Source organism: Rhinichthys klamathensis, unplaced genomic scaffold (genome assembly GCF_029890125.1).
Source record: "Rhinichthys klamathensis goyatoka isolate OS25496 unplaced genomic scaffold, OSU_Roscu_1.1 h1tg000011l_1, whole genome shotgun sequence".
Taxonomy (NCBI): Eukaryota; Metazoa; Chordata; class Actinopteri; order Cypriniformes; family Leuciscidae; genus Rhinichthys; species Rhinichthys klamathensis.
In genome coordinates, this window is record NW_026606564.1 from 14,731,500 (window position 1) to 14,750,197 (window position 18,698).

Genomic DNA, 18,698 nt, shown 5'->3' on the forward strand with positions numbered 1-18,698 from the left:
TACGGTGGTGTTGGAGGCAGGCAGAGTGGCTGGGTCGAGGGCTCCAGTGGTGTTGGAGACAGGCAGAGTGGCTGGGACGAGGGCTCCGGTGGTGTTGGAGACAGGCAGAGTGGCTGGGACGAGGGCTCCGTTGTTGTTGGAGGCAGGCAGAGTGACTGGGACGAGGGCTCCGTGGTGTTGGAGGCAGGCAGAGTGGCTGGGTCGAGGGCTCCAGTGGTGTTGGAGGCAGGCAGACAGGCAGGCAGAGTGGCTGGGACGAGGGCTACGGTGGTGTTGGAGGCAGGCAGAGTGGCTGGGTCGAGGGCTCCAGTGGTGTTGGAGACAGGCAGAGTGGCTGGGACGAGGGCTCCGGTGGTGTTGGAGACAGGCAGAGTGGCTGGGTAGAGGGCTCTGGTGGTGTTGGAGACAGGCAGAGTGGCTGGGACGAGGGCTCCGTGGTGTTGGAGGCAGGCAGAGTGGCTGGGTCGAGGGCTCCAGTGGTGTTGGAGGCAGGCAGACAGGCAGGCAGAGTGGCTGGGACGAGGGCTACGGTGGTGTTGGAGGCAGGCAGAGTGGCTGGGTCGAGGGCTCCAGTGGTGTTGGAGACAGGCAGAGTGGCTGGGACGAGGGCTCCGGTGGTGTTGGAGACAGGCAGAGTGGCTGGGTAGAGGGCTCTGGTGGTGTTGGAGACAGGCAGAGTGGCTGGGTAGAGGGCTCTGGTGGTGTTGGAGACAGGCAGAGTGGCTGGGACAAGGGCTCCGTTGGTGTAGAAGGCAGGCAGAGTGGCTGGGACGAGGGCTCCGTTGGTGTTGGAGACAGGCAGAGTGGCTGGGACGAGGGCTCTGGTGGTGTTGGAGACAGGCAGAGTGGCTGGGTAGAGGGCTCTGGTGGTGTTGGAGACAGGCAGAGTGGCTGGGACGAGGGCTCCGTTGGTGTAGAAGGCAGGCAGAGTGGCTGGGATGAGGGCTCCGGTGGTGTTGGAGACAGGCAGAGTGGCTGGGAAGAGGGCTCTGGTGGTGTTGGAGACAGGCAGAGTGGCTGGGACGAGGGCTCCGTTGTTGTTGGAGGCAGGCAGAGTGACTGGGACGAGGGCTCCGTGGTGTTGGAGACAGGCAGAGTGGCTGGGACGAATGCTCCGTTGGTGTTGGAGGCAGGCGGAGTGGCTGGGACGAGGGCTCCGGTGGTGTTGGAGACAGGCAGACAGGCAGGCAGAGTGGCTGGGACGAGGGCTACGGTGGTGTTGGAGGCAGGCAGAGTGGCTGAGACGAGGGCTCCGGTGGTGTTTGCGACAGGCAGAGTGGCTGGGACGAGGGCTCCGTTGGTGTTGGAGGCAGAGTGGCTGGGACGAGGGCTCCGTTGGTGTTGGAGGCAGGCAGAGTGGCTGGGACGAGGGCTCAGGTGGTGTTGGAGACAGGCAGAGTGGCTGGGACGAGGGCTTCGTTGGTGTTGGAGGCAGGCAGAGTGGCTGGGATGAGGGCTCCGGTGGTGTTGGAGACAGGCAGAGTGGCTGGGACAAGGGCTCTGTTGGTGTTGGAGGCAGGCAGAGTGGCTGGGACGAGGGCTCCGGTGGTGTTGGAGACAGGCAGAGTGGCTGGGACGAGGGCTCCGGTGGTGTTGGAGGCAGGCAGGCAGAGTGGCTGGGACGAGGGCTCCGGTGGTGTTGGAGACCAGTAGAGTGCCTGTGTCTGGACTTCTGGAGAAATCCAAAAGCGCATTTAAAGAGGTATTAGGCGTGCTGTTAAACAAAGCGTCCTCTGAACCAAATTCCGGGAAACTGATGTCCAGACAACTATCCAGGATTGCCTATGTTTTTGTATCATCTTCTTGAACACAATAATCCTTAAAAGAGTCTGAAATGAAAATTGGAGCAGGAGCAATCGATCCAAGTGCTGAACAAAGAGAGATTATAACGATCACAAGTTCAGTATGGCGTACCACAAGGCTCAGGACTAGGACCGTTGCTGTTCACTCTGTACATGCTACCCTTGGGAGATATCATTAGGAAACATGGAATTAGTTTTCACTGTTATGCCGATGATACTCAGCTCTAATTCACAGCCTAATGAAACGCACCAATTCACAAAACTATCAGAATGCATTAATATAAATAAAAAAAAGACTAGTAATTTCCTGCTACAAAATTCAGAAATGTATATATATCTGGCGGGGGGTTCTGCAATCCACTGCTGCTTCAATGTATATCTAATGAGTGATTATAATCAAGGTATTAAGCAATATTTTTCCTTCTAAATATCAAATGAGTTGAATGACTTTTCTAGGCTTGTGAGATTTTACTTAGTTATTGAAGTTACCTGTGTGATATCTGAAATGTTCTTTTCATGTATTCTCTAATGTCTGTATTTGATATCTGAGAGGTGACTGGGGCTGATGTCAGGAATACAGTTACAGTGATTGCTCATTTAGCCCGGCTTCCAGAAATGAAATATGGACTCGTTTTGTGTTTGAGAAAGGTCTTCAACATGTGTTAAAACTAGGGCTGGGCAAGTTAACGCGTTATTATCGCGCAGTTTTTTTATTTTTTTTATTTTGAAAGTCCGTTGCACACTGGCTCTGAATAGGACATAGGCCTACAGTCAAACCATGATCACAGGAGGGGTGGGATGTTGGTCAGCCAGCAAATAACCCACCCAAACCAGCAGTGGAGAGGCTTTGGCAGGTTCACTCCGCAAGTGAATGACAGGCGCTCTATGGATAGTAACCATGGCAACGGCTTCTGTGCGCTACACAGCTGTAGTCTTTTTAACTTAAATTAAAATTATACATAACTTTACCTGATGTGTCTGCGTGTAGTTTAGCGGGGATGCTCTGCAATGTGAATTCCCTTCTGTTGATGTCCTGATAACTATTTAAATATTGGAAACTCACAAACAGCGAGCTGAGGATCAGATCTCTTCCAATGATTTGTGCTGCGCGTCGTGTACAAAAAGTTATAGACAATCAAAGTCCTTTTAGACAATTCAACTACGGCAACGGGCGGGCGCGTGCGTGAGGCGAGCGCGTGAGGCGAGCATGAGCGCAACAGTTTCACAGAACGCACCCGCTTGTCGCTGCACCTTGTGCTCGACCAATTCACCTCACTCTAGGCTGATTTATACTTCTGTGTCGGACTTACGCTATACACTACGCGTTGGTTGGTTTTACTTCTGCGTCGTTGTCCGCGTTGACGCGCAATTACACATGCAGAGGGAGCATGTGAAACCCGTGGAGTGGTTCTAGCAATCACAGCGCCTGCGGTACGCGTAGAATTGACGCGTTGTTACATTTTTGGAGAGGTGCACGTGAGGGGGACGACGTAAGTTCGACGCAGAAGTATAAATTGGGCTTTACCTCTGTTTGATGCAATCTTAGTGTACGTGGGAAACCATGGCATGACCAAACCTAAGCTACTATCAGAGAAGTAACGTTGGTCGACTTATATCTCATGACCTCTGACTACATAGACTGTTTCTGCTGCTAAAAGACACCTGTTGATACCTGTTAAGAAAAAAAAACAAGAAAACTGGACTCGTTTTAACAAGCTAGATAAAAGGTAATGCCCTGGCAGTGGCAAATAGCTTTGTTTTAATTTTTTATTTGATTACATTAATGTTTAAGTTGAGATTTACAATAAATATTTTATTGCTGTGTAAAGGGAATACTGCTGGTATAAAAGCACCTTATTTGTTTAAAGTTTTTGCAAACCACATGTTATTACACTTTTGTGTATATAGCAGTACATTTAAATCAAAAGTGAGTAACACACTACTTTAGAATTCATTATTAAAGTTTGCGCGTAACAATGCGATTAATCGCGATTAATCGCAAGAAAATCATGCGATTAATCGCGATTAAAAATTTTAATCGTTGCCCAGCACTAGTTAAAACATAAAAGGGTCATTGGAACAAATAGTTTAAGGGACTATTTCTTTGTTAAAGCCTTACTTTCCAGTTAGACTATAGTGTTTTCTCCTTGAGAGAAAGAACGTATTATCTTGATGTTTTGAGAGGACTCTCCTGTTTATAGTTAGAGCCTGGCCAAATCCAACCTTGGAAAAGCTGTGTGTCGGTGTGTGTGTTAGTCTTCTTAGTTACAGGTTAAGGAATAGGGTTGCCACCTGTCCCGGTTTTACCGGGATTGTCCTTCTTTTTAATAACCTGTCCCGGGAAATTTACGCACTCTCCCGGGACACTGAATGTCCCGGTTTTCGAAAGGCTACGTGAATATGTATGTTCAAACTGTGTAGCGCGCGCAACGGCAGAGAGCGAGAGACCTTGCGTGTGTGTGCTAGTGTGAGTCGAGTCTGCCTCAAGAAGCGCATAAGAAGCGCATGTAATCTGAGTGTGGAGCGCGCTTGCTGCACGAGGCGCGGGCGCGAGCACTTCCGTTTTTCTATCAACAGTGGAAACAACTTAAAATAGGCCTACTACTCTATCATTTCTGGTCATAGAAAATAAACATCATTCGCAACAATACATCATTCGCAACTACTTTTATTTGTGTAAACTCACAATAACAAGAAAACGTTGTGCTTTTGTAAAATAAAATAAAACAATCAGTCGCGCTCTTTTATGGTCTCCGTGAACTGGATCGCGTCTCAAAATAAACAAGCCCATAGGCTAAAGCTTGAAATGTCCACTTTTAAACGAACAAATTCGAATCAAAAGAAAATACAGTCTGATTATGTAATCCATATGAATTTCTTCTCTAAAGGCGCATCTGCTTTACAGCGGAGATGGAGATATGTTGCAGCCGATTTAGAAAATACTAGTTTATTAATAAACAATTAAAATGCCTCGTTACTTTTTCAGAAACATTTATAATAGCCTATAAATCATCTATAGCCTTAGAAATATAGTGTTTGGCCTTAGAAAACCATTTTATCCATATAATTTGTGAATATTTTAAATGCTTATTAAAGGGGCAAAAAAAAAATCATGAACAAAAATCTGAAAATACGCGAATATAGGATATATTTTTGCGCAGCATTTGGTGTATAGGCGGGCCTACAGTTAAAATTTAAATTTTGGTGTTCAACCGTTCATTTTTGGTCTTCAAACACCCCTCTCTCCCCCCCCCCCCCCCCCCCCCAGTTGGGCGGGTAATATGTCCCGGTTTTTTATCAGACATAGGTGGCAACCCTATTAAGGAACCACTGGCATTATTAACTGAGTTGTTGTTCGGGACAGGCTGGCTCCCAGCAACCCAAATCTGCGACCTGGAAGGTCACGACGTGCCTAACTTCAGGGTCCGAGTGTCAGCCGCTTAATCGATGGAGATATGCTTCAGTCTATCTGTATATGTGTGGAAAATTACTGTTTATCTATTTCTTAGCTAATCAGAATCATTCAAGCCTGAAGCAATGACGTAGCTTAGACCTTTGTGAAGGGTAAAATCACTGTGATCTTTGTAACTGTACGCGGGGCGGCCTACGAACTCCTTGTGAGTCTTGAAGCTGAACTTCTGCCTGATGAAACTGCAAACTATCTTCAGTAAAACTTTTCTTCAATTTATTATAATTCTGACTCCGGGTCTTCATTCATCACATCTGGTTCTGGGTCTTTGACTGTAAATCCCCTTACAGCACAGTGCACAGAAGTCGACAACTTTCTGCAGAGTCAATAGCTACAGACCTCCAAACTTCGTGTGGCCTTCAGATTAGCTCAAGAACAGTGCGTAGAGCTTCTCTGTCTGGCAATCCGATGGACGAGTCTGGGTTTGGCGGTTGCCAGGAGAACGGTACTTGCCTGACTGCATTGTGCCAAGTGTAAAGTTTGGTGCCCTGCACAGAGTCCTGACCTCAACCTGATAGAGCAGCTTTGGGATGAATTAGAGCGAGACTGGGAGCCAGGCCTTCTCGTCCATCATCAGTGCCTGACCTCACAAATGCGCTTCTAGAAGAATGGTCAAAAATTCCCATAAACACACTCTTAAACCTTGGGGAAAGCCTTCCCAGTAAGTGTGAAATGGATTTGTATTTTATATCAATTTTAAGGTTTCCGAACAGTTATGAATGGATTTGGATGGAGCCACTTTGTGTCAGCCACTGCTACTGCATCCACACCTTCCTAAAGAATTTCTATGGGGGTCTGGACCTAAACCTTAGGAGTTGGTCTCAAGATGGGTTAAAGACAGATACTGCATGTGGACCAAAGAGAAGTCCTTTCCATTCATAAATTAAGCAGGTCTGGAGACGGGGGACCCTGTGGAGCTGAAAGGATGGAGTCGACTGATTATAGGGCCAAGGCGGAGCCGGACGGTCGGAAGTCAAAGGCTGAGGCCGTCACTCCAAAGACCAGGGGCCTCATTTATAAACGTGCCGTACGCACAAAACAGGGCTGAAAATGTGCGTACGCCACTTCCCACGCAAAGGTTGTGATTTTTAAAAAACAAACTTGAAGGGAGAATGTGCGGTTCTCCACGCAAACTCTGACACATGCGTATGCACATTTTGGAGATAGTATTATAAAGGGAAAAATGCTTACAGTTGTGCGTCCGGACGGTTTAATAAGTCTGAATTTTTGGGGGCGTACGCAATTTTAGGCTTTTGGACGTACGTACACTTTTAGTAAGAATCCTACGCACATTTTAATACACATTTTTTTTTACTTTTACCCCAGGATGGATCTGGCGGGCCTGTAGACCGAGGTCAAGTTGGTGAAGCCAGAAGAATGGGGAGATCCGGTGGAATTACATTACACATTTAATTGTATTCTCCTCCAAACCACTAGCTCACGGCAGCACTATACAAGTTTCAGAAAGCCTTTATTTAGCAATGGTAAAAAGTGTTACATGGAATGAATAAACGTGTTTACATGATGACATTTTTGTGTATATTCTGTATATTCATATATAGTTTTTTCTATATATTCTGTATATTCATGTTATGATTTCCTGTTCGTTGAATTTCAGCAAACCTGCTAATGTCAAAACACGAATATTTAAAACTTGCATTAAAATGACACAGTTTGGTGTAAATGAAGAGTACCGTCGTAATCAAACACAAGCAGATTCTTTTGTCCTTCCAAAACACTCTTCAGCAGAAATGTTCAATATTCACATTAAATCGATTTCAATCTAAGTCGATTAGAGTATTTTCACATCATATATCTTCAGAATATTTATGTCTCACCCTGGAACATTTGAAATGGATGTGAATCATTTGCTCTTTTAATGAGATCCTAATCTATTTAAAGGAGTTGTACAAGAAACACTATTGTATCTTACATCATGATGCCCTGTATCATCTTTGTCAGTTTATCACCATATATGATGCATTTATATAAACTCAACACATTTCCTCAACAGTAGGGCGTTTGTACTGTACATGTACTCCATTCCCCCAGATGTCTGCAGTGGTTTGAGGTCAGTATATATCAGGCAGTTGTGAGTAGTTCCTGTTCCAGTAGCTGCCGTTGTAGAGCCAATCTGGAGCTTTGGTGTGAGGGCTCGGCCCCTGATGAAACCACCTGTGTGAACATGAGTTTGATGTTAAGGTGTAGATAATGCCATCATTCCCTCCTCACAATAACTTTACATACAGACTCGTAACTTTACTGCAGATCGTAATCACTGCTGATGTCTGTAAACACACAGACTCTTTAGGACCATGACACACCAAGACGACTGTTGGGCGTTGGGCCGTCGGTGAGCGTCTGTCAGGGTAGTTTTCGAGGTATGTTCCACATGTCAGCTCTAGTGAGTCAGTGTATAAGAATAAAAGCGAAAGTGATGAAAGCTAGCAAAGAAGTCAAGACGGTACAGACTTAGAAGGCTGTTATAATTTTGAGCTTTCCAATACGCAAATATTTTCATAACATGAGCCGCCAGGAATGAAGAAAGTGTTAGCGTGATTGATATTCAAAATGGTAGTGAGCATTGCTTTGTTTATGGTTTGTGTCCTAGTTGTGTCCTAGTCCTAGTTTTTGAATGGCGAATATAGACTACTGATTTTTGTCCCAGACGCAGTCGCCGCTAGTTCTTTGACGTCGGCTTGGTGTGTGAGGTCTGGGAAATGAGTCAGCTTCTGAAACACTGGAATTATACTGCTAAATTAGTTTATCATTATGATAAATAGTGATAAAGACAATAATCATTGTTTTGTCCTTAAATTTTACACAGGCATTATGTATCAAATGGTGGCTTCACCCACAACAATTTACTGTGGAATCTCCTCCTGTCTAGAACTAATGAAGATTCATTGCTTTACCTGCATAACTGGATCGTAAACTAATGGATCAGGATAAATTCAGTAAGAGTTCAAGTCTGGTTATTGTGCAGATCAACCTCACTTAGTGGAAAGGGGTCGTCGTTTTAGCGCAAAGAAGACGCCTCAGTTACGTACTCTGATGTGTATTTATTAAAGAGGACCTATTATTCCCTTTTACAAAGTCTTGATTTTGTTTTTGGGCTCTTCTAGAATAGGTTTTCATGCTTGAATGTTCATAAAACACCTTATTTTTCCAATATTCTCCATTGTTGCGGCTCCTCTCTTCCCAGTCTGTCAGTAACGCTCTGTTTAGTTCCTGTCTCTATGAAGCCCCTCCTTCTGAAAAGCACACTGTGCTCTGATTGGTCAGCTGGATCAGTGTGTTGTGATTGTCCAACCGCTTCGAGCGGGTTTGGGAAATGTCCCGCCTCCTACCATAACCACCAGTTTCAACTCACTACTAACTCAACCAGGCCCCGCCCCTTTATTCTGCGTATGAATTATTATAATGAGGAATACTGTGACGTGTTCGTTACCGACTACAATAGAGGCGTTTCAGGGAGTTCAGAAACACTGACACTGATATAGAGAAGAACTCCCGCTGGAGGGACTTTGTGCTTTGCAGAGCTTTTTTAATGCTGAAACAGCAACAAAATTACACACTAAAGAAAGATGAACATGGAAAAAAGCAGAATAGCTAACATTTCAAACCTTATTTTCCATTCTTCATTTGATTGGGAGCGATTTTTCCGAGCCATGCGTTGTTTTTCCTCCAGTCTGTTCTTCTCTGCACTGGCTACATCTGGGGAAACAGCAGCAATGCAATATATAATTAAGTAGTTTTACATTATGTCATTATATATAAAGTTGAACAAGAACTGATGATGGGTCGTCCATCATTGAGGGCAGGATGTTGATACGCGTTTAATATTAAAGATATATAATATTGAATGAGCACTGCAACAACATTCCAATGTTCCAGTGTTATTTAATTTGAATTTTAGTTGAACGTTTAGTGCTTTTGTTGATGTGCTTTTGTCATTAGTTTTATTTGCATTATGCAAATGTACAAAACGAAGGAGGGTGATGTTTATGATATAAGCAGCACCTTAATGGTCAGTAAAACAGGAAGCTTGACTGCAGGCTCAACATGGGCTTTAGGGATAAGGACACAACAGCTGTCAGCCTAAACTCAACCATCCTGCTTTTCAGAAATTGGTTGGATGTTTTTTTTATGGGTGAATGAATACAACAAGAGGTTAATGTACCTATGTGTCCGCTCTCCAGGGCTCTGACATCAGGTCTCAGACGACAGTCTGTTTGTGGAAGAACTCGCTCCATCTCTGCATCCAACTCATTCAACTGCAGAGCAAATGATGTAAAGGCATAGTACTGACAGAAAGAGAAAGAAGACAAAGAGGAATGAATGACAGTTTGTCACAAAACAGGGATGTTTCTTTTTATGCATTAACAGGGGTTGGTAAAATGCATATAAGAAAATCAATGTCTTGTTTTTTGTCTTCTTGCATATTCAACATTGTTGAAAGCTTGATCATGTCTGCCGGACAGTCATTCTTAAGTGGGTTTTTTTTTTTAAACAACTGTACACTTAAATTAGTTCCAAGTCTCGATGGCATTAGTTCTACATCACTTCACCAAAGGTTTTTCAGTTATATATATAGCCTGCCTAACTATTGTTGGAAATACCTGTGCACATAATTAAATTACTGTTTGAACCTGATTCTTCTTCCCACAACGCACCGCAACAGAAGACCGGAGCGAGAAATGGATGAGAGATTCGTCGCTTAGGCCATGAAGGGCTTTTCCTTACGGACTTGGCCCTCCGTTTCAGCCAGCTCGCTGTAAAGACAGCCCTGGACGACGAGACGTTATTGTTGGATCAGGGCAAACTCTGGAGAGCGTCTAACCCCGATCCCAGCCGAGCCCAAAGCCCAGCCCGTCATCCCTGTGACTGACAGCACCTGAGCCCCCCGCAGACACTTACTCTGTTTCACTTTCATAGACTTTTAGTTAGTATTCATTGGTTCCTGTTTTCCTTTGTTCTGTTCCTGCCACTCGTTTGTCCCCTCGGTTACTAATATGACTTGTGTGGCGACCTGTGTCTTTAATGGGGTTTTCGCCAGCGTTGGACGATTACTCAGCTCTCCACATGACAACATCAGTGACACCTGCTGCCAACTTCCCTTTTCAACTTTAAAAGAAGCCAGACGGACGGCAGATATGCGGGGCCTATTTGATTTGATAGCTTTTGATATTTGCTTGGTTATGTTTCTTTTTTGCATGCACCATGACGCCACAGCACATTACATTCCCATGCATTCATCTAGCATGACACTACTGACGCCTGACTGCTACATTACACAGTTTTTGTACAGTTTTCCCTTTGTTAATAAATAACTTGCTTTAAAAGTTTGGCTTTCTCGGGTGTCCCAATTTTGTTGCGTCCCTTTTGAGCCACTGGGCGTAACACTTGTTACTATATGTAACCGAGACGTTCCCTATCGGTCAGTCACTACAACGTAGGTCAGACTGACCAATAGGAATCCCTACCAAAGCGCCACAGTTGCTGCAGCCCATCCAGCGCCCAGTGCAAGCCTCTACACCTTCTTGCCTGGAAGGACGATAGGAGGAGGCTTACACAGAGTGTATCTGTCACTGTTGTTCCGTAATAACCCATACAGTGAGATTATTGGATAACACTGGGAAAGCGTGCCCTTTCTAATTAGGAAGGAGAACGCTGAGGAAGCCACTTCTTCAAAGAGTTATGTGGAAAATACATATGGACTAACCCGAAGGTTGTACTGCATATGAATAATGGGAGACTTAGCCTAAGGGAAAGACACGGGCTTCCGTCTTAGGAGCAGCCGTGAAGAATATACACATATGGGATCCCCGTAGGGTCACACATATGGAACCCAGCCCAGATCCCGCTCTCAAGGATTCAGCGGATAAAGGCCTGGCACCGGACGCTCCGCCATGTCCGGGCCGAGGGGTTTTGGAGGACTCGACAGGTTTTCACTCTGGAGCAATAAGGGTGCACAGTAGGGTGCAGCAAGCCGACAGAGCCGGGCCTCTCGGTGCTTCTACCCGTTTAGGGTGAGAACACGGGAGGAGACCGGCTCTACACGTAGGCTATAATATCTAGCGAACGTGTTAGGTGTCGCCCAGCCCGCAGCTCTACAGATATCTGTTAGCAAGGAGCCACGTGCCAGCGCCCAGGAGGATGCAACGCCTCTCGTGGAGTGTGCATGCAACCTGAGCGGGCAGGGCACGCCTTGTGCTTGGTAAGCCAAGGCGATGGCATCTACTATCCAGTGGGCCATTCTCTGCTTGGAGACAGCCTTTCCCCTCTGCTGGCCTCCATAACAGACAAAGAGCTGGTCTGAGGTCCTGACGCTTTGAGTTCTGTCCACGCACATACGCAGAGCGCAAACGGGAAAAAGCAAAGCCAGGACTGGGTCTGCCTCCTCCAAAGGCAGCGCTTGCAGGTTCACTACCTGGTTTTTGAAGGGAGTGGTAGGAACCTTGGGCACATAGCCAAGCCGGGGTCTTAGTACCACATGGTTGTCACCCGGCCCGAACTCTAGGCACGATTTGTCGACCGAAAATGCGTGCAGGTCTCCTACCCTCTTGACAGAGGCCAGTGCAACCAGTAGCAAAGTCTTCATGGAAAGAAGCTTTAAGTCTACTGACTGCAGAGGCTCAAAGGGAACATCCTGAAGTGCTCGAAGCACAAGGGAAAGGTCCCAAGAGGGGGGGTCGAGGAGGATTTAATCGTCTCACCCCCTAAGAAACCTGACGACCAGGTTGTGCTTCCCCACTGTGTTGCCATCTATGTGGTCGTGATAAGCTGAAATAGCGGCAGCATGTACTTTGAGGGTGGAGGGAGACAGCCTTCGCTCCAACCCTTGCTGCATGAAGGAAAGCACAGACCCTATCGAACATCTTCGGGGGTCTTCTCGGCGAGAAGAACAGTCGACGAACAGGTTCCACTTCAGGGCGTAAACACGTCTCGTGGACGGCGCCCGTGCTGAAGTGATGGTGTTAAGTACCTCAGGGGGCAAGTCACCTAGAACCTCCGCGTCCCGTCCAGGGACCAGACATGGAGTTTCCAGAGGTCTGGACGCAGGTGCCATAGGGTGCCCCGTCTCTGAGTCAGAAGATCCTTCCTCAGAGGAATGGGCCAGGGAGGGACAGTCACAAGGAGCATGAGTTCTGGGAACCAAGTCCGGGTGGGCCAATAGGGAGCCACCAGAAGGACCTGCTCCTCGTCCTCCCTGACTTTGCACAGTGTCTGTGCAAGTAGGCTCACTGGGGGAAATGCACATTTGCGGAGGCCCCGGGGCCAGCTGTGTGCCAGTGCGTCCGTGCCGAGTGTTCCCTCGGTCAGGGAGTAAAACAGCTGGCAGTGGGAGGTCTCTGAAGAGGCAAACAGGTCTACCTGAGCCTCTCCGAACTCTCTCCAGATCAGCTGAACCACCTGGAGGTGGAGTCGCCATTCTCCCGGAAGCACAGCTCGTGATAGCTCGTCGGACACATGGTTGAGCACACCAGGGACATACATGGCTCGAAGCGACCTCAGATGCTTCTGACTCCAGAGGAGGAGATGGCGGGCGAGTTGCGACATGCGACGGGTGCGTAGACCACCTTGTCGGTTGATGTACGCAACGGTCGCTGTGTTGTCCGTACGGACCAGTACGTCCCTGCCCTGTAGCGGCCTTTTCAAGCGGCTCAGAGCGAGATGTACTGCTAGCAACTCGAGGCAATTGATGTGCCAATGCAGTTGGGGAGCCGTCCACACACCTGACACTGCATGCCCGTTGTACGTGGCACCCCAGCCGGTGGCGGAGGCATCTGTGAATACCACAGCATGCCTGGAGACCTGTTCCAAGGGGACTCCTGCCCGAAGGAACAAGAGGTCTGACCACGGGCTGAAGGTCTGGCGGCAGGCCGGTGTGATTGCCACTCGGTGAGTACCGTGATGCCACGCCCATCTCGGGACTCGGCCGTGAAGCCAGTGCTGAAGCGGTCTCACATGAAGCAAGCCGAGCGGAGTTACTGCTGCTGCCGCTGCCATATGCCCCAGGAGCCTCTGAAAAAATTTCAGTGGGACGCCGTCCTGCCTTTGAACGTGTTCAAGCAGTTCAGCACCGACTGAGCGCGTTGCTCTGTGAGGCGCGCTGTCTGTGCGACCGAATCCAACTCCATACCGAGAAAAGAGATTCTCTGCACAGGGGCGAGTTTGCTCTTTTCCCAGTTGACCTGAAGGCCCAACTGGCTGAGGTGCGTGAGCACGAGGTCCCTGTGTTCGCATAACTGATCTCGAGAGTGTGCTAGTATGAGCCAGTCGTCGAGATAGTTGAGGAGGCGAACACCCTGTTCTCTCATGGGAACAAGGGCCCCCTCCGTGACTTTCGTGAAGACACGGGGAGACAGGGACAGCCCGAAGGGCTGGACCTTGTACTGATATGCTCGACCCTCGAACGCAAAGCGCAGAAACGGCCTGTGTCGAGGAAGAATCGAGGCATGAAAGTACGCGTCCTTCAGGTCAATTGCTGCAAACCAATCTTGGGGACAGATGCATCCGAAAATGCATCTCTGCGTGAGCATTTTGAACGGTAGCTTGTGGAGGCTCCGATTCAAAACTCGCAGATCCAAGATCGGTCACCCCTGCTCCGGCACCGCAGCTGCTGCTGCGGTGCCGGAGCAGGGGCAGACGCAGGAGGACGCCCTCGGCGACGAGCAGACTGAGGTAGCTTGTGGAGGCTCCGATTCAAAACCCGCAGATCCAAGATCGGTCGTAACCCACCACCTTTCTTGGGTACAATGAAGTAGGGACTGTAGTGCCCTGACCTCATATCGGCTGGAGGGACCGGCTCTATCGCGTCTTTTGCCAGTAGGACTGCGATCTCCGCACGCAAGACATGGGCATCGGCTGCTCTCACTGTAGTGGAGTGGATGGCCCGAAACTTGGGGGGACGCCGGGTGAACTGAATCGCATAGCCAAGCCTGATGGTTCGAATGAGCCAGCGAGACGGACTGGGGAGCGCTAACCAGGCTCTCAGAGACCGTGCAAGCGGGACCAAAGGGACCGTAGGCGTACCCGGAGTGGGGCAGCGAGGTGGAACACAGGGACGCGGCTTGGGAGGCTCTCTCTGGGAGGCGGCCCGTAGCGGGGTCTGTGTGTGCTGTGCAGCACTTACCTGGTTCCACAGGGCAGGAGGTGCAGGAGGCGACTCGGTGGCGTTCTCGAACTGCACACTGCTGCTCACTGGCGACAGAGGAGGCGGATGAGAGTGGTGAGGATTCTGTCCCCCCATTGCTCTCCGGGTCCTCTTCTGACCCAGAGATGGTAGAAACTGCTCTTTTATTGAAAATTTGGGTACCGCTGGTTTTGAGGCCAGCGGCGGAACACAAACAGAACGAAACAAAAGATTTTCCACCCGGCCCTCTTCCGGGGGAGGGAGCGATGCGGTTATCGTCTCCCGGAGAGCAGTCCCTTCCATCTCCCAGGCGGGGCGCCCTGCCTGCGACTGGCTCTACGGCGCCGCTTAGGTGGAGGCTGCTGCTGCGGTGCCGGAGCAGGGGCAGACGCAGGAGGACGCCCTCGGCGACGAGCAGACTGAGGTGCCGCAGGCGGTGGGGTTGAGGCAGCAGCTGGCCGCCGCAGCAGGATGTGTCTGATGGCCTCCGTCTGCTTTTGTACAGCCGAGAACTGCTGGGCAAAGTTCTCGACCGCGTCGCCGAAGAGGCCGGTCTGGGACACAGGGGAGTTGAAAAACCGGAGTTTGTCAGACTCCCTCATGTCAGCCAGACACAGCCAGAGATGGCGTTCCTGGACCACCAGGGTGGACATCGCATGACCCACCGACCGCGCGGTCACCTTCGTCGCACGAAGCGCGAGGTCCGTCGCGTTACGAAGTTCCTGAAGAACTTGGGGATCGTGACCACCCTCATGCACGTCCTTCAGTGCCTTGGCCCGATGGACCTGCAGCAAAGCCATGGCGTGCATGGCAGAGGCAGCTTCCCCACAGGCCTTGTAAGCCTTGTAAGCCTAAGGCCCGGGAAGGGAGACACGGTTCTCCACGCCAAGTGGAGTTAGGGCACAGTTGCATTGCCACGGCCCGTTCCACTGGCGGGATGCGCGCGTATCCCTTAGCCGCCCCGCCATCAAGGGTGGTGAGGGGGGAGGAGCCACCGGAACGGTTTCTGGCAGTAAAAGGTGCCAGGGGAAGAAAGGCACTGGGGTGGGTTGCTGAGAACCAGCACGCGCCACCCCGAGATACCAATCGTCCAAGCTCGAGGGTTCGGGACACGGTTGAGGATTCCAAACGAGCCCGACCCCGTTGGCGGCCCGGGAGAGCATGGCCATCATCTCCGGGTCCGTCTCAGGCACCGCTGGCACCCCCGAAGGAGGCAGCAGTGCCGAGTCGTCATCCGCAGAGAGGTCTGACCCACCCTCCGATGCAGCGACCGACATCTGGTCTTCACTGGGAGCCCCAAAGGAGACAACCGGTACACACCTTGAGGATGGTCCAGCTCTCTCCAATGGAGGCTCAACTGGCTGCGGAGCATGAGAGGGGTGAGGGCTCCTAGGGGGTTGGTTCCCCGAAGGAGACGCACTCACCGTAATCCTCAGGTCACCCGCGCCACCGCCCGAAGCAACCCTCTGAGGAGGATTGGATCGAGGCAGAGGCACGGCCCCTTTGCAAGAACAAGAGTCGCGACCGTAGCTCCGCGATGGTCATCTTCCCACAATGGGTACATGACTCATCCACAAACGCTGCCTCAGCATGTTTAATGCCCAGACACACGAGGCAGCGTTTGTGACCATCCTGTGAGCCCAGGTAAGGACCGCATCCAGAAACACACAGATAGAATGTCATCTTTAAAAAGACGCTCTCTATCTGTGTTTGGTCTTTTAGGGACTACTCGCATTAGTGCTGAAGCATGCAGGGGAACAGTCACCGCGAACACAGACGGGAATGTGCACCCGTCTGTGCGCCGTCTCTCTCTCTCTCGCTGGCAGGTCTTACCGGCTGTGAGAACAGCCTTTGAGCGCTGAACTGCGCACCTTACCAGCTGTTAAAACAGCTTTTTGAATTTGGTAAAAAAAAAAACACAAAACAAAAAGACAAAGACAGAAGAGAGAGGACAAGACTGCTCGCGCTGCCGTGCTGTAACGCCCTCACCCGAGAGATCCAACGAAGAGGCTCGTAGAGTCACACTCTGTAGATTAAGCATGAAGTGTTTGGCACCGAAGCAAAAAGCTAGTGTGTAATCACAACAGCTGCTCGTTAAATACCCGCGCTCAGAGTTGCACAGCTGATGCAAATGATTGCACGCCAATGTGCATTGGCTTGTTTTAGTTTCACTCGAAGTAGATTGGCCTCTCTAGCGATATTCCTAGTAGTCTGACCTACGTTGTAGTGACTGACCGATAGGGATCCTGATTCTTCTTCTTCGTGCTTCTTCCCACAACATACCATTACAGTTACAGGGTGGAAAAGATGGCCCATGGACAATGAAACAAATGTTAATTTACACATAAATATAGCTGTGCCCCATAGCTAATACAAAAGCCCTCGGACTATAAACAGGAAGGGATCTCAGAGAATGAGAAATATGATTCGATTTCGGAAAATATATTGTATCTAATTCAGTAAAAAGTCACATCACATATGATCATGACCGATCATTGCAGTCACTTCAGAGTACTTGCGCTCATCTCAAGCCCAAATTATAGCCGCATAATTTGAAAAAAAGGCCACATAATGACAAATAGTGAAATATTCTGCATACTTTTCCCGAGTTGTCTGGCCGCGGTGATATCCTCCAGATGAGCTCACTTCCTGGAATGACCTGCACAGTCTCGGTCTCTGGAGGAGGCATTTCATCCGGCTCCTCTTCCGCATTATTACTCTGCAACATTTGTAAAACACTTTACATTAGACATTTGATTAATGTTATTAACACCAAGTCAATTTCTGCTCTGATGGTTTAAAATGCATATTTATGTTCGACAAGATATTACATAAAAATGTAAAACAAATCAATATTCGTGTCATTATCTCGGCAGTCACCTGTGTACTTCCCTTCCTGTCAGAACGCTTCACGTCAGACTTCCTGTGAGCATCAAACGTCGCTGGATCCACAGAATACAAGCACTCCGTCCACTTGCCATAGAGAGCACAGACCTTTTTTTTACTGGACAGACATAAAGAAAACGATCGTATTACAGACAGCTTACTGTGTGCGCCTCTTCATTAATGTACACACTTTTGTTTGTCAAAGATTTTCCTTTTGACCAATTGTTAGGTAGGTGTAGCTTTTTTCAAGAACAAATTTCATATAAAAGTTCAGTCCAATATCAGTCCACAGCAAATGTAATGTAAATGCATCACTTGCAATCATGCTATTGTTGTCAGGACTCTGGTTTGATCTTCAGCCTTTCTGCTGTGCTTGTGTCTTGACTGTCTGTTCACCTCACTCTACCATCTCAGCTGAATCCTATCCCAATCAGTGCTCTCACTCTCATTGCTTACACACCTGTTTCCCATTTTCTGCACTGATTTTCTCCACTACTTATGCTTCTCTCTTTCTTTGGTTCTCTGTCAGTGTGTCTTGGTTTCCGTCCGCTTCACTACTGTCCCCTTGTCTGAAAGACCTTAAAAGCCTTGTCTGTTTATTTAACCCTGTTTTGTTGTTTATTTGCCTAGTTCCTGTTCCCTTTCTCAACTCAGCTTGCTCACCTGGTTTTTGACCCCCTGCTCTCGTCCTGGACTATTGCCTTGGCCTTTCCCTCAGGAACTGTTGCCCGCTACTGGTTTTTGACCCCAGCCTGCCTACTGGATTTCGCCTCTGTCTCGCCCTCTTGCTTGGTAGCTCGGCTACCTTTTATTTTATGTTTTGTATTGTTTTCATTCAACCTTTTTGGACAATAAATCCGTTCTCAATTGATCTGCTCTTGGGTTCCTATTGTCTCTGCATTCCCCTAACATTACACACTGACCAGGATGGACTCAGCAGATCAATCTCAGCTACGCTCAGCTGTGGAGGCCCAGGGTGCGCTACTGGGACAGCATCAAGGAGAGCTGGTGGCCGCTCATCAAACCATGGACTCGCTGGTCATCAGGTCACTGAACTTACGGAGACTATTCGCCGGATGCAGATTGATCGAAACCATGTATCACCTGTCACCGAACGCCCTCTTGTCACTCCTGAACCACGCATCAACAATCCTCCCATTTATTCCGGTGAGCCTACAATGTGTCGTCCATTCATGATTCAGTGTGAGGTCATTTTTTCCCTGCAACCTCTCACTTATGCCTCAGACACTGCCAGAGTGGCGTTTGTCATCTCCCTTCTCGCCGGTCGGGCCCGGGAACGGGCCACTTCCGTCTGGGCTGCAGAGGCAGCATGCTGCGAGGACTTTCTCAGCTTCAAGGCAGAATTTGTCAAGATATTCGATCGCTCAGCGCTCGGTAAGGA

General features: G+C 48.8%; 1 protein-coding gene across 1 annotated transcript in view; it reads right to left on the minus strand.

Annotated features, from left to right (window-relative positions):
* Window positions 1-7,155: 7,155 nt before the first annotated feature.
* The window catches only part of LOC130100130 (oxysterol-binding protein-related protein 1), a 40,925-nt gene continuing 29,382 nt past the window's right edge, over window positions 7,156-18,698 (minus strand). Inside the window, exons 9-13 of the mRNA XM_056265628.1 lie at window positions 17,291-17,414; window positions 17,010-17,129; window positions 9,455-9,578; window positions 8,898-8,988; window positions 7,156-7,446 (exon numbers count right to left, since the gene is read on the minus strand). Coding sequence (XP_056121603.1) covers window positions 7,344-7,446; window positions 8,898-8,988; window positions 9,455-9,578; window positions 17,010-17,129; window positions 17,291-17,414 — 562 coding nt within the window. The 3' untranslated portion in view covers window positions 7,156-7,343. The remainder of the gene's footprint in view (window positions 7,447-8,897; window positions 8,989-9,454; window positions 9,579-17,009; window positions 17,130-17,290; window positions 17,415-18,698) is intronic.